Genomic DNA, 16475 nt, shown 5'->3' on the forward strand with positions numbered 1-16475 from the left:
GAACTATTGAGGCAGCAGAGGTAGTAGAAAGCAAGAGTCAAGTGAAAGAGGTATTTAAGAGCTAATGCCTTACTATCAACGCAGTCTGAGCATCGGGGTTGATGGATAGAGGATCAGGAGGTCATTGTCTGCTGCCAGTACCTCTAAGAAGGTGTGCCATTTGATGTATGGAAAAGATTTCCTAACAATCTACATGATCCAAAAATGGAATTGATTGCCTCAAAAAAGCAGTGGGTTTTGCCTTCACTAGCTGTCATCAACAAACAACAGTTTAAAGATATTATCCTTACAATCCATTTGAGGAAATAGGATATATACATATGTAACACACAGTTGCAAATGCCTCAAACTCTGAATATTGGATTTATTAGGGATTAGACAGATAGCCTAGGAGTTACTAGACTCACCAAGAAAAGTAAAGAAATACTCTGGCTGCCATAATTCAAAAAGTGTGCAGGAAAATTTCCCAAGAATACAGAAATCAGAGAAGAGATCCCAAACTAACAGGATCCACAGGATACTGACAGGAATAAACCTGAGATTCAACTCATCCAAATATATTGCTTTTAAATTCTAAGAATACAGTAACAAGGTAATAGGAGGTGATTTTAGAGGGATCTAAAAAAATTCAATTCATATATACCAAATTGAACAGGGGCAAAAGAAATTGTGATATAATAAAAATCAAGGAAAATAGGACTTAATCCCCAGATCTCAGGGAAAAAGTGAGCACAATTTTTGTAAGGCATCACAGAAGTTTCAGGAATTTATAGACAAGCAACCCAGCCTTGGAGTCATTTTTGATGTGCAAATACACTACAAATGTCACCAAGGTAAAAGCACCCTTTACAACTATGAATGACTAATGACTCCCTATAAATTCTGCAGAAGAATAATAAAATAAATAAAAGTAATGTTGTTTTAGTTAACATCTTTCTCAATATAATCACTTGATGGGGATAGGGGTAGGGCTGTGAATGGGAGGAGGAGACATCAAAACAGCAGAGATACTGATTTAACATCTATATCAGTGTTATCACAATGAGGAGCATCAATGGTATCTACTTCAGTAAAAGTTCCATAGTAGAAAAACAAGCCAGCCATGTGTTGTTTTTATTAACTAAATGGTACAAGTGGGTTTAAGGAGGGAAAATTTTAAAACAAAAATAAAAGACAAATAGTAAAAGGATTGATGAGAAGAATAACTTTGTTATGGATACTACAGAGGAAGAAAAAAAAGGAAAAAAATAGAAGTGTGGAAAGGGAAAGTAGATCCCAGAGTGATACTTCTGTGTCAAATAAGGAAGAAGGTCCAGAAGTTAATTTTTTAAAAACTTGTAGAAGTAATAGTATAAAATATAAGAACTGTTTGTTATGTGTGTATGCTTTAAGATTGGAATAGTATTCATCCTTGTGAAATTAGGTAGATTATTGTCCTTGCTGACAAGACAAATAATAGAATATAGTATAATGTAGGAAGAAAAATCAATAGATTGAATTTGTCCTAAGAACTAGTTTCTGAATAGATTAAAAAACACAACTCCAACAGTATTTTGTCTCCATGGAACACACCTGAAACTAAAATGTACAAATTTAAAATTCGAGGAAGAACTAAAGTATACAACACTTCAGCTCACACCAAAAAAATCAAGAGTTGGAATCATGACTGGAATCAGACAAAGCTGAATTCAAATTAGAAAGCACTAAGAGGGATAAACAAGAGAACTACAACATACTTTCATGTGTTATTGATAAAGAATTTCAATATAATCTATTAACCAACAGCAAAGCAACTGATTTTTTTTTAAGGAAAAGTTACATGAATTGCAAAAAACAAGACTTAAAAAGACAATTAGAGATTTAAGTACCCCATAAGAGACTATAATGTTTCCACCAAAAAAAAAAAAGACTTAAATAGAATGCTGAAAAGAAATGGATTTAGTAACAAGATTTGGAGATAGCTAAACAATGAAAATAGGGAAATACACTTTTTATTCAGATAAACATCTAAAATATGCACAAAGGAAAGATCATGTTCTAAGGACACAGAAGTGATCAATTTAGAAAGACACAACTTTAAAAACCACACTTACAAACCGCAGTGTAGTTAAAATAGTAATCAGACCTTGCTCTTCTGCTTTGTCTCCCTATACCATCATCTTCCTCATTCTAAGGCTATGTGAAATTACATGAATACTGTTGGGTGATCATGACAGGATCTGAAGGGAGATGTAGTGACCAAAGAAATCTAGATGCAGAAGGACCTCAAGGTTAGCCATTTCTATAGGAAGCTTTCCAAAGTCACAGATTGAGATGTCATCTTGTACCAGAGTAATGCCATTCTGAAATATCTGGGTTACGAGTTTGGGCTATATGGGAAAGATATTTAAAAAGCTACTCTGGTAGACATAGCAAATTACAAAGCAAAGGACCTTTGAGTCCAATACAGTAAGAAATCTATCCAAACTTTGAAGGAGCAGTACATGAAGGCTCATCTTAGCTGCCAGTTAAAGCCTTTTGAGACCTTGCTGGCCTGGAATGGAAGGCAAGGCCTTCATCATTGGGAACCAGATCTCTCTTGCTGATGACAACCTGCTGGACCTTCTGGTGATTCACCAGCTCCTGGCCTTAAGCACTTGGATGCCTACCACTGATTCTCTGCCTAGAAGGGCCAGCTTTTTTCCCTGACCTCAAACTCTTTCTGGCTTCTCCCCAGCATACTTCTCTCCCCATCAGTGGTAAATAGTGAGAGCCTGGCCTGGCTTCTCTCAGAAAATAAAGATTTTCTAAAATACATTAGTAATCAACAGGAAAAATAGGATCAAATTATCTAGACCTAAATGAATGTTGCTTGTCAAAGAACAGATTACAAAAAATAATAACAGTTATGCTAAAGATATCACATTTTACAGGATGCAACTAAAGAATTCTTAGAAACACATTTATATCCCTGAATGACAAGAGAGAAAAAGCTCATAAAACATTGATCCAGAGCTGGAAGGTTCCCAAACTCAATATGTCCAAAATAGAACTTATCTTTCCCCTAAAACCCCTATCTCTTCCAAACTTCCCCATTTCTGTCAAAGTCTCCACCATTCTTCCAGTCTCATAGTCATATCCTCAGTGTCATGCTTGCCTCCTCACTTTCCCTAACTCCAGTCAGCTGGCAAATTATTTGGTGTCTACATCTCTTGCTCTCAACACCTTCTCCTTAGTCATATAGCTACCCCTTTAGTTCAGGCCCTCATTTCTTCTCACCTAGAATATTATTGCAACAGCTACCTAATTGCTCTCTTTCTCTTACCACTCCAGTCTATCCTCCACACAGCTGCCCAGGTGATTTTCCTTAACTACAGATCCGACCATGTCATTTCCCTATTCATTAAATACCAGTGGTTTCCTATTGATTCTAGGATAAAAATTAACTCTGTTTAGTTTTTAAAGTCTTTCATAACCTGGACCCAACTTATCTTTCCAACTTCACTCATTACTTCCATTCCCATACTCTGAGATCCTGCCAAACTCCTCTTGCATCGTCCTGGCCGTCCCTCAAGCCTGAAATGAGCTTGTCTCCTCACCTGTATCTCAGAGAATCCTCTTCCTTCAAGATCTCATACAACCTCTACCTTCTATATGAAGCCTTTCCTGATCCCCCAACTTCCCCCTCTAATAACTCATATTTAACTACCTTGTACTTATTTGCATTTGTTCTCCTTATGCTTATTCTATGTATATTTACATTGTACAGATAGATTCTCATTAGAGCATAAACTTCTTAAGAATAGGAATTATTTCATTCTTTGTATTTGTCTCACCGTGTCTAACAGAGTGCCTGGCACATAGTAGACACTTAGTCAATATTTGCTGATCGATTGACCTCAAAGGTCATGTAATTTAAATGATTGAATTGAGTTTGTAGTTTAAAAATTAGAAAATGAGCAGTATCTGGGATATAATAGGCCCATAATAAATGTTTGTTGATTGATTGCTGGGACCTCAGGACCAGATTAATTCACAAGTTATTTCTTCCAAACATTCAAAGAGTAAATAATCCCTATACCATATATAGATCATTTTGAAGTATAAAACTAGCATTCTACTCAGTACTTTCTAAGAGGTAAATATGGTCCTGATCTCCAAACCACCTTTGATTAAAGCAGAGAAAGAAATCTACAGACTAACTCAGATGCATAGATATCAATACTAATATAAAAATATCAAATAAAACACTGGAAAATAATATACAATTATATATCAAAAATATTGTTCATCTGATCAAGTAGGATTTATACCAAGTAATGATTCACTATTAGGGAAATAATAAGCATAATGAATCATATCAGCAATAAAAAATCATGTAATTATACATGAAACTAGGAAGAATAGCTAATACATTGGATGACAGGATCTCAAAAGATCTCAAAAGACTGGGCTAGACCTAATAGGAAGAAATATAATACTGATAAATTCACAGTCCTATATTTAGGTTCAAATCAACTTCATTAATTCTAGAATGGAGGAATAAATAAGACATAAATAAACCAATATCAGAAAGAAAAATTTAAACTGAGAGGCAACATCCTATGGTGGAAAGAACTCTGGTCATGGAGTTGGGAAGAATCTGAGTTCAAATCTCACCTCTGACTTACTTAATTGTGTGTCCATGAGTAAATCACTTAATTTCTCTGTGCCTAATCATCTATAAAATGAAGATAATAAAATTTTAATAAAAATTTATCTCACTGAGTTGTGAGGGTTAAATGAGGCAATGGATCTAAGTCTCTGTGTATTTTAAGGCTCCTAATATGTCAGTTTTTATTTATTCCTGGTAACAGTACCATATAATTATTTTCTCCCACCCTACCCCACCAAAAAAATGAAAAAAAAATTAATGCAATCTTAAGCCACATTAAAAGTATAGGGTCCATAACAAGTGAAGTAACAGTCTCTGTGCCATCCTGCTCAGACCACAGGGGGAATATTCTGCTAGGTTCTGGTTGCTGTGTTTAAATATGGTTGTTTATAATCTTATACACATCCATAGGAAAAAAACTAGTTAGATGAAACCGCTTAAAATCATCACAATATTTAATTTAATAATTTAAACAGTGCTTTAAGATGAACAAAATTCACCTTCACAACACTGGCATGTGCATAATGGCATATGAAGAAAGGCTGACTGAACTGATAATGTAGTTATAATTTCTTTTCACCCCCAACACAAGGTGGCCTACTTGTGGTTAACAACAACAACAACTGACATTTATGTAACACTTGAAGTTTTATCAATGTTTTCTTCCTGATTGGGTGTGTATAAATCCTGTTGTCCCCATTTTACAGATGAAGCAAGTTAGGCTCAGAGATGGTAAATGACTTGCCTGTGGTCATACAGCTAGTGTCAGAACCTGGATTCAAACCTAGGTTTCTTGATTTCAAGTCCTGTGCTCTTTCTGACAGCATTGCATGTTGCTCCAATGTTAGTATACTATTCCAATGGAATAACCCATGGTCTTACTCTTTTACCTATTATATATGTTTATTACCAATTTGCATTGACTTCATACCATATAGGAGAAAGAATCATTGGCCATTTCAGGATTAGCATTAGGTCCTAAAACATTTATAACATATCAAAATATTTACTGAGCACTGCTATGAAGCAATTCTATACCTCCCCCAAACTCAACCAAAAGCATACTTCAATTCCTTTTTCACCTACATTCTGTATGCATTTAACCCATCAATCAACATTGTGTCCCACTGTCTGGAGGAAGTATCTTTAATCCATCTGTGATTTTACCTTCACTTAGTGGAAAGGTTATTAGACCTCACATGCCTCTAGCAATTTGGTACTCAACCCAGTCTCATGGTTTAATTTCCTGGTTAATTCTGCCCTATACTTTGTCCAATATGCTCACCTTCTGCCATATAACCTTAAAACTATTCATTTAGGGCTGCATAAAACTATTTTCTAAGTCATCTGGTTTTTGGTGGTCTATAATACAAAAGTTAGCTTGATAGAGATCTTCAAGCTCTGTACCCAAGATGAGAAGGATTAACCATGAGGGAGGAAGGAGATGGAAGGGCCTGAAATAGAAGGGTTCCCAGAGTCTCTAGAGGTAGAGGGACCTTGAAAAGCCATAGCCCTAGATTTTATTGTGGACTTCAGCATGATACCCCAAACTGACTGTAGTGTACTTGCCAAGCAAGAGGGCATGCTTCATTTCGTGTACCAGCACCACATACATAGCATATGTCACATATTGTGTTATTCAACCCATCTTTTGACTAGAGAGAGTATGGCATGGTCTATTTTTTTTGTCAGTAACTGCTATAAATATTAATATAGGGATTTGTCTATCAATAACATGTCATCTATTTGAAGACTATCCAGGTCTTAGAAAAATTCTTGTAGTTATGTCACCAGGAAGATTTTTACAGAAGGGGAAATTGGTGTGGCTTACCACAAAAACCTCTAGACTGTATCTTAAATCTCTCCGTTTAATAGTTCCTCCATCTTCTGGCTCTCACTGAGACCTAGCTGCCTTCTGATGATATGGCACCTCTAGCCACCCTTTCTGGCAATGACTGTACTTTCACTCATAAACCCCATCTCACTGGTCACAGTGGGGGTGTCAGAATACTCCTTGCTTCCCATTGCCACTTATAGACACTCCCTTTACCACCATCTTCTCCTCCCTCAAGGTTCATTCAATCTAAATTTATCACCCAGTGATAAAACAGCCTGGTAGCTGCTATCTACCCACCGCCAGGACACTCTCTATTCTTTCTCAGTAAGTTCAATGCCAGGCTCTCTGAAATTCCCCTTGGATCTATTATCCTTCTGGCTGCATGTCACCAGGTCACAAAGGGACTGAGAAACACTATTCAGGCAACATGGTATGGTAGAAAAAGCATTGGCTGATGGAATACTACTGTGCTGTAAGAAATGAACGAACTGGTTGATTTTGGAAAAACATGAAAAGACTTGCATGAAATAATGAAAAGTGAAATGAGCAGAACCAAGAGAATATTGTATACCGTAAAAGCAGTATCATTTGAAAAATAATTGCGAATGATCAAGTTATTCTGAATATTACAAATACTCAAATCAGCTACAAAGGACCTATGAAGGAAGATGCTTCCCACCTCCAGAGAAAGAACTGATAAATAGAAGTGTGCATAGTATGGTTTTACATATATTTATATTTATATTTTTATAAATATATTTACATATATTTATAAATCTGTGTCATATGGTGACCTTCTCTAGTACAGGTTGGGGAAAAGGAGACAGTTCAGAACTTAAAATATAACAAAAAAAATAAATTAAATTAATTTTTTAAAAGAGCATTGGCACTGGAGTCAGAGGACCTGGATTCAAATCCCTCCTCTGATGCTTAACTACCTGTGTATCTTGGATAAATTACTTGGATTAGGTGGCCTCTGACATCCCTTCCACCTCTATATTGGTAATCCTATGATCAATAATCATACTCAAAGGGTCTGCCCTATGATATCTGCAATTTCTGTAGCTCTTCAAGGTTTATAAAGTACTTTTCTCAGAACAACCTGGTAATGTAGGCAGTGCAGGAATTAGTATCCCCATTTTCCAGATTAGGACTATGGAGCCAAGAGAGATTAATCACATTGCTCAGGGTTGCACAGCTAGCATTTGGGCAATATCCCCAGGTCTTATAACTCCAAATCTAATGTTCTTACCGCTACACTATGCATGCTTATACTGTTGTCCTATTGACATTAGTATTCTATTTCTGTGCAAGTAGGACATTTTGTAATCATTCATACTCTTCTGGCAGAAGTAATAAAACATTTCAGTTCCTATCTTTGTTCTAAAATGTTGTCTTTATATTTTTAAGGGCTGTGTAAATTTCAAGTTTGGGATTCTTTATGCCAAAGATGGGCAACTCACTGATGATGAAATGTTCAGTAATGGTGAGTCCAGCAACAACTCTTACTTTCCAGGAGTTAAAATCAGTCATCTGCTCTGGTTACATAGTTTTAGCAATTTTCAGTTTTAAGGATTTTTACAGAGAAGCAGGAATCAGTAGTAATATTTGTAAAGTTCATGATCCCAAGTCTCAAACCCAAAGCTCTCCACCTTTTTATGCAGGAGTAGAAGAATCTGCTACTCTATAACATGTGTAGCAGTGGTGTAGATTTAGTTTGTGACTTCAGTCAGTGGAATGGGAAAATAAGTTCATAATAATAGACTTGCCCTTGCATTCAGTAATTTGCATGACAAAAACATTTATCAAAAGGAAATTAGTGGAGTTCTGCTGCTTCTACAAAAATCATTATATGTAATCGTATACGGACCTGTGATCTCCTTAAGGTAGGCACCGCCTCTACTGGTGCAGATAGATTGCCATCTAGCCACATCCTCGTTCTGGGCAATTCTCATCCATAACTTTCCTTAAATCCCCCCCTAGAAGATCTGCCTAACATGCCAGAGACCTTTTTCTAGTTCTTTTTAGTATTTCATGGTACTTAGACTCTCTAGCTGTTGTTATAGCACTCTTGAAAACAGACCAACCTGCCTTCTTTCCTGTTCCAGATGTGCACCAACAATGTTATGTGCTCTGGAATTCCTGCTCTATGACTGACCCTCTTCCCTTCACTTTAGACATCTTCCCCTCATGCCCTTCCCATTCAGCACTGATGGAGGTTTGGCTTCCCCTAAATGACACTGCCTCCTTGTCTGTACTCTCCAGGCCAGGTTCTATCTCTTCTTATACCCCACTTCATACCACTTCTAGAAAGAGAGTCAGGCTACTCCTCATGCCCGCTGCCACTTCCACCCTCTTTCCGCTTCCCTTTCTATATTCCATGGTCTAGTAGAACAAGAGTTAGTAAACCACAGTCTAGTGGCTAAATCCAGTACTTGCCTGTTTTTTGTGTGGCCCTTGAGCTAAGAATAGTTTGTACATTTTAAAATAAGATTTTATTGCATTTTAAAATGAAAAAAAAAACAATTTTAGCTGGAGAGATGGTACAAAAACAGGCAGCATGCCATCTTGCCCTTAGACTATAGTTGGCCAATACCTGGTCTAAATAAACTGGCAGCCTAGCAGTGCTTCACACACAGCACTCCATATTGCATTTCCATGCCTTTGCACTGACCATGCTCACGGCTGGAATGTTCTCACTCCTTTCATCCCCCTCATAGTATCCCTTACAACCTTCAAGACTCATCTCAAGCACCACCTTATACCTAAAGCCTTTCCTAATTCCCCCAACTGTTAAGTCCCGCTTCCCTAAAGTACTTTGTATCTATTTTGTATTTGTTCTCTGCGTGTATTGTCTCCCCCAAAAGAATGTAAGCTCCTTAAGGGAAGGAACTTTTTCAGTTTTGTTGTGGTGTTCTCACCACCTAACACATTGCCTATAAGCACATAAGTACATGAATGCTTATTGATTGATTGATTGATTGAACAGAAATTATATAATAACAATATATGTTAGCCATGTAATATTTTGTCTAATTGGTTGGCATAGTTCTAAAACTTCTCTAATGTATTCCCTTTTCTTGATGAAAGTTACATTATGGTTTCCAATTCAGTTCAGTAAATTCAGTTGCTTGCTTTCGATTCAATCAGTGCTTGCTTTGAGCACAACACTGTGCTAGGCACTGAAGGACATACAAAGTTAAGATCAGATCCAGTCCCTGCCTATAAAGGCATCTTATATGCTAAAGATGTAACATGTACATAGATAACTGTGATACTTAATACATGATAACTATATGAGGCCCAGAACAAGGCACTGTTTGAAGTTCCTGAGGCTGGCCTTTCACATTTTACTTACCAGTAGTACATGTTGCCATGTACCAATTTTCAGGTTTCCCTTAGAGAATGAAAACTGTGAATCAACATGTTGTCACCTGACCTCTGATTTGGATGATTTTCCTAATGCTTGATTTCTTCTTTCTTCAGAAACTGGCAGTGAAGCTTTTCAAAAATTAGTCAATCTTTTGGGTGACACAATTACACTAAAAGGCTGGACAGGGTATCGAGGAGGTCTGGACACCAAAAGTAAGATTTCCAGTGGTTGTGATTCCATTTTTATGTTGACATCTCTCAGAAATAACCTGACCAGTATTTGGCCATAAACTCTAGTGGGAGGAATGAAGAAGCATGAATGTGATTGCAAGGAAGTCATGAAGTCAGTGGTTCCTGAGCATCATGGCCATAAAAATATTAATTATATGTACATTGTGATATCATTGTGCTTTGGGAACACATATCAGTCTTTCCAGTACCTTGGAATTATTGTAATGGTAATAATGATGATAATACTAATTTCCTATATTTTTTGTAGTGCTAGAATTTTAGAAGTATTTTCACTTCTTTTATTTCGTTTGATCCTGACAGTAATCTGGTATGATTAAATAGGCACAGGAATTGTTATACTCTTTTGATGCATGAGGAATTGACATACAAAAAAGAGGTGAAGTAACCTTCTTGAGGCATTTGGAAATCGCTTAATGAGGGCCTCTTTCCATACCTCATCATGGTGGGGAGGTGACTTTAAATTCTTGAGGACTGCAAATGGAATGCAGACTTGGACAGGTTCTTCCAGGTTGGAAGGGCCATAGACATTAGGTCCACCGTCTGAGAGCTAAATAATCACCGGAGGGTTGGCCACCAAGTGATGAATTTTTTTAAATGAGGTGAGGGGGCTGCACACACTCAGAAAACAATTCATGAAGACTGTCTACGAAGATGTGGAGAAGTTTAGTTTAATCTGCCTTAGTGGAGGAAGTACCCATAGCAGTGAAATCATTGATTCATCATACTGAAATGCACAGTGAGTTATCTGGGGGAGTTGGGATAAAGCCTATGCCCCTGGTTGTCAGGGACGTATTTCTACACCTCTAGACTATGTGCACTTGTAATTAGCCCAGTTGTTTACAAGCTTATGATTTTTTTTTGGGGGGGGGGGCTAGGCAATGGGGTTAAGTGACTTGCCCAGAGTCACACAGCTAGTGTGTCTGAGGCCAGATTTGAACTCAGGTCCTCCTGACTCCAAGGCCAGTGTTCTATCTACTGTGCCACCTAGCTGCCCCAAGCATATGATTTTCAATGCAGCTTTCTGCTTCTCTGCAATATCATATGCTCTGTTTTAATTGACAGTATAACCATCTTTAAGCATCTTTCATCTGGCCAGGCTACCAGGAACTGAGCATTTTTTAACCAGAACACTGATTTATACTCCCAGAGAAAATGGAAATGAGAGAGAGAAAGAGAGACAGACAGACAGACAGACAGAGAGACAGAAAGAGAAGTGGTAGGTGTTTTCTTAAGCTGGAGCTTTTCTTTAGTCTGAGAGGTGAAGTCATCTAGGTCCTCTCTGCAGAAAGGAGCAGAGCCACAGGAAGAACCAAAGAGTCCACAATGGTAGAAACAGAAAGGACCTCAGATATCCCCTAGTGCCCCGTCCTCATTTTATAAACAAGGGAACCAAGGCCCAGAAAGTCACAATTACTTGCCCAAGTAAATTGCCCACACAGCCAGTAAATAGCAGAGCCAGGACTTGAACCCAGTTGTCTAACTACAAGTCCAATGCTCTTCCCACTACACCACACTGCCTGAATCACATATTTTATTTCTGAATTTCTAGGATACCAGACACACCCATAATCAAATGTAAGTACAAAATTAAATTCCCAAAACAAGTATGACTTAGTTTTAAATTATTCCTTTTGGATTATCCATGCTAGTCCTTCCCCTCATTTACTAACGTAGATAATCAAGTGTTGTCTGTATGAATATAGACATGTGATGTGTGCGAACACATCTGCAAAGACATCTAGCTGTCCGATACTACTACCCTGGTCCACAAAATAAAAGCTTTCTTCCTACAGACTTTATATATTGTGTTCAATAAATGTATCTTCCTATTTTTACAGATGATACTACAGGACTATATTCTGTGTATACTGTGTACCAGGGACATGAGATTATGTTTCATGTTTCCACCATGTTACCATACTCTAAAGAGAACAAACAGCAAGTGAGTATGAAGTCATCATCATAAGAAAAACTCATATTTACAGAGCACTTTCAGTTTTACAAAGTGTTTTTCTTATAAAAACCATGCGAGTTAAGTAGTAAAATTGTTAGACCCATTTTACAGATGAGGAAATGGATTCTCAGAAAGAAGTCAAATGTCTTATAGACCTTGATAATGAGGAAGAGAGCCAGGACTCAGGGTCTTCTGACTGTACCACCAGTGCTCTTTCTATTAGGTTTACAGCCTCAAGAAATGCAAAAGTCATGTAACCTAAAGATAATGATAATTATAATAAAAATAGCTAATATTTCTATAGCACTTATTCTGTGGCAAGAACTGCACTAAGTACTTTACTATGCTTACCTCATTTTATCCTAACAACAACCCTGGGAGGTAGATGCTCTTATTATTTACCACATTTTATAGCTGAGGAAACTTAGTGAAAACAGGTAAAATGACTTGCCCAAGGTCACACAACTCTAAGTGTCCAAGGACAGATTTGAACTTAGGTCTTTCTGACTCCAGGCTTGATGCTCTTTCCACTGCACCACCTAAAGGTGTGTTGTTATGGTCTTTAAAGCCTTAATATACAGTAGAAATGAAACTGCCCTCTCCTTAGATATCATCCTGAAGCCTTGTATCAAATAATCTGTCAACCAGCAAGCATTTATTAAGTGCTTTTAATATTCCAGGCACTGGGCTAAATGTTGGAACTTGTGTTAGTAATCCATAGATATTTACCTTTACAGATTCATGGACAATTATCCTCGTTGTCACCAGCTACTGCCAATTTTATACTACTTTAACAACAATAATTTATGTAACAAAGTTTATAAAAAATTTTCTTAACAAATTAAATATAGAGAAAATGTTTCTTTTGCCTCAAAATAGATTTTAGTTATCTTTTTACTCATTGTTTCAATGACTCAACCACATAGTAACATCCAGGAAATAAAACCAATGGCTACAAATAGGGTCCTTCCAAGGAAGAAATTGGGATTTTCAATACTGAGTGTCACAGTGTGCTAAATAAGCCCTGGCACAGTGACATACACAAAGTGACCCCTCCCTCCTTGCCCTTGGAGATCTAGTAGTGTCAGTTAGTATGGCATATCACATATATATTGTATGTGCAGATACACAGGCATATGCTAATGGTTTTCAAAGAAAAAATTTTAATTTTCTTTAGAATTTCTGGTTTTTATGCTGAGCTTTTCATTTGATTTCTTTAAAAAAGAAAAGATTTGAAGGATTTATCATTAATAAATAAGATGAGGGAAGGACAGGCAACTAGCCAGAGAGCTGAGGGAAATTGGAATCTTCATTCTGCTTGTCTTCAGTTGTTGTGAGACATTTATATTTTTGTGTACAGACATTGGGGAATTTGTTTTGTGTGATTGTACATATTTGTTACATGAAATTTGCTTTTTTTGTTTGTTTTAATGTAGTGGGAGTAAGAAGGAAAGAAAATAAATTTCTGTTAATTTTTTAAAAATAGGTTAGGGGTGCTAAACATGTAAAGTGTTTCATGAACATTCAAATAACTTTGCTGTCTTATTAGTTCTTCTGACCTCTTGTAAAGCAGGAGAAATCTGTAAGTGAAAATGTGAATGTGAAAATATGAAAAAAAACACATAAACAGTAAAACTGAAAGTGTGAAAATGAAAAAAAAAGTTTCTAGCAAAAGGTGGGATTAGAGGATTTTTTTCCCCTTGTTTAGGAAAACTTTATATACTTTATTTGAGTTGCAGTATTTTCCCCCTAAATCTACATAATGTTATTGTCCTTATTTACAGGTTGAAAGGAAGCGCCATATTGGAAATGATATCGTCACCATTGTGTTTCAGGAAGGAGAAGAATCTTCTCCAGCATTCAAGCCTTCTATGATCCGCTCTCATTTTACACGTATCCTCTACCATTCCTGAAATTTAATTATTAAATGTCATCTGCTTTAGTGGATTATTTTAATTCAACGTGCACACAGAATTAATTTGATTTTGTATTTCTAGATTCATAAACTAACTGTTTTAGCTACTTCTCTTCCTTATTATCTCCTCCCAATTATGGACTTTTATATACTTCAAAGAATACAAAATAACTTTGTTCTTAGATAATACTTGAGCTATGAAAACTGTTCCTTCCCTAGGGATTTTCTAAAACTCTTATAATACTAAAACTACTATGATACTAAAGGCTTCCCATCCATCAGGCAGTGCATGAAGAAGCCAAGTGGCAGACAGTAGATCCTTTAAGACGTTTGTCAGAGGTAGAATGTTACCAGTCTGTAAGATAAAAGGCCAAATTCATCTTCTATATTCACAGTTAAGTCCTTTCTATAGCCGCTATAAAGCCATATCTTGTAATCTTGAAAAATTACAAAGCTAATTTAACTTTTTCTTCCCTTCTCTCTCACTCCAATTTTAGAGCTTCAGTTACCCAAAGAGATGCAAAGCTTTAAGACAGTAAAGCTTCCTAGAATCACATAGCTAGGGTGTTGCTCTGTAAAATATAAAATAAGTCTATACGGACTATGCACTCTGTGTTTGTATATGTATGCCTTAGCTTGAAATCATAGCATATATAAGGTACTAAGAGAAAGTTCTATGCAGAATGTATTTTTTTGTTGTTTAAAAATATTCCTTGGAGCACCAAACACCAAAGTTCCTTATGCTTCTTATACTTGTTATTGTGTTTGCCATTATGCTTAGTTAATTATGAAAACTGATTGCATTGTATATTTTCATTTACTCATTTGATCAGTTTAGTGGCATAATACTCATCTTTTTAAAAGTTGAAAAGTATGTTTATTCACATTGTTTCATCTTCTTCATTATATCTTTGCTCTAGAATGAGGTAGGGTAGAAGATGGCATTATTATGCAGTTGTCTGAGTCCTCTACCCTCAAACCTACCTCCTAAAGTCATGTTATTTATTGAGTCATATAGCAGTCAATGGCGAAATTAACTGAAATTTAACCCAGAATTTCTTCCTTCCTTCAGCAGTTTAACTTTATAGGTACTCTGTGCAAGACGGGGCAGGGAGAGGGAGATAGCTCACAAATGATTGAAATCAAATAGTTAAATTTGTTAATGTTCCTTTCAAGCTCCATTGGTCCAGGGAAGGAAGGGCCAAGCAGCTGTTACAAACTCAACTTGCTCCTGGCATCTCAACCATCAGCAGTGTAGGATATACATCAAAATATTGAGAGCCCTAGCTAAGGAGAAATAAGAAGAGATGAGGTAAAAGATTGGGGAAAAGGAATGACTGCTGCCCAGCTCTTCCTTCCAAATGCCCCAATAATATTTTGTTTGTCCTAATAAGGACAAAGTCTGTCCAATGTGGAGAAGCCTCCCTTTTATTAGGATTCACTGTTTAAACCTATGTAAATACTTTTGTCAATCTCTAATTTTGTCAGGATGGGTGTTGCCTTCCCCTGTTACAGATGCCAGCCACTCCACATCTGTGCATTTCTTGCCCAGCTCTTTCTATAAATATTATGTAAGAACCAGAGACCTTCTTTTAGCCTTTCTCTGCTTCAGTTCTCATGGTACAACAGTTAGTATATTCAGTTCTCATGATATATGGTACATTTAAAATGCCAGCGTTAAATTATTTGTAAACTGTCCAAGAAAAATAATACTCTTTGGACCTTCTGAACCTTTTTGCTACTCTTCCACCATCACTGCAGAAGAGAGCTGCAGGACGAAGAGTGCTTTGGAATTTTTATCAGTTTTATAGGTCACCATCACCAAAAAACATTGGGCCTGTAATCAGTCATCTGAGGATGAGTCTCTCTGGAATTTTCTAGTGTAGTCCTCACAGAATAGAAGCAGTTGATCATTGAGCAAAACCTTTTCAACTTGGTAATAAAGCCTGTCAGATGCTGTGTGACACTGCCATAGCCTGGGATGACCTGGTGGAGGATTCCATCAAAGTATGATGATTCTGGGAATGCTATTGCCAAGCAGGATGGAGGGAAGGGGAATTGGGGTGGGAGAAATTATGGAGGAAAAGCATTTTTCTTAATTTCCTACTTGAAATGTGAGTAAATATGGGCATTGTAGTATGTTTAGGATTTCATTATTCTTTGAGGGATCTCATCTCATTCATAGCTTTGTTCCCATTCATCCCAGCTTTTTTTTCCTTTTTCAGAGCTCAGCTCAAACATCGCCTTCTACATGCTCCCCATGCTTTTTATTCCTCCACCCTAAAATTAACCTGTATTTACTATGTGTCAGTTTTATGTATTTATATGCATGTAGTTGATTCCCCCAATAGAATGTAAACTCCTTGAAAATAGGAATAATTTCATTTTTGTCTCTGTGTCCACAGGACTTGACACATAATATTTGATTAACAGATGCTTTTTGGTTGATCTGTTGTTCATGGACAGTATGGTTCCTATCAAGAAACTTCATTAATATTGCTTTTCTGATAGA

At 36.8% G+C, this 16475-nt stretch overlaps 1 protein-coding gene across 1 annotated transcript in view; it reads left to right on the forward strand.

Moving 5' to 3' along the window:
* Window positions 1–16475, forward strand: part of LOC114046911 (GTPase-activating Rap/Ran-GAP domain-like protein 3) — a 196900-nt gene that overhangs the window by 70485 nt on the left and 109940 nt on the right. Inside the window, exons 8-11 of the mRNA XM_027867524.1 lie at window positions 7881–7956; window positions 9957–10055; window positions 11933–12036; window positions 13833–13941. Of these exons, the coding sequence (XP_027723325.1) occupies window positions 7881–7956; window positions 9957–10055; window positions 11933–12036; window positions 13833–13941 (388 nt within the window). The remainder of the gene's footprint in view (window positions 1–7880; window positions 7957–9956; window positions 10056–11932; window positions 12037–13832; window positions 13942–16475) is intronic.

The sequence above is a fragment of the Vombatus ursinus genome, unplaced genomic scaffold (assembly GCF_900497805.2).
Source record: "Vombatus ursinus unplaced genomic scaffold, bare-nosed wombat genome assembly UNPS02014786.1, whole genome shotgun sequence".
NCBI classification, from domain to species: Eukaryota; Metazoa; Chordata; class Mammalia; order Diprotodontia; family Vombatidae; genus Vombatus; species Vombatus ursinus.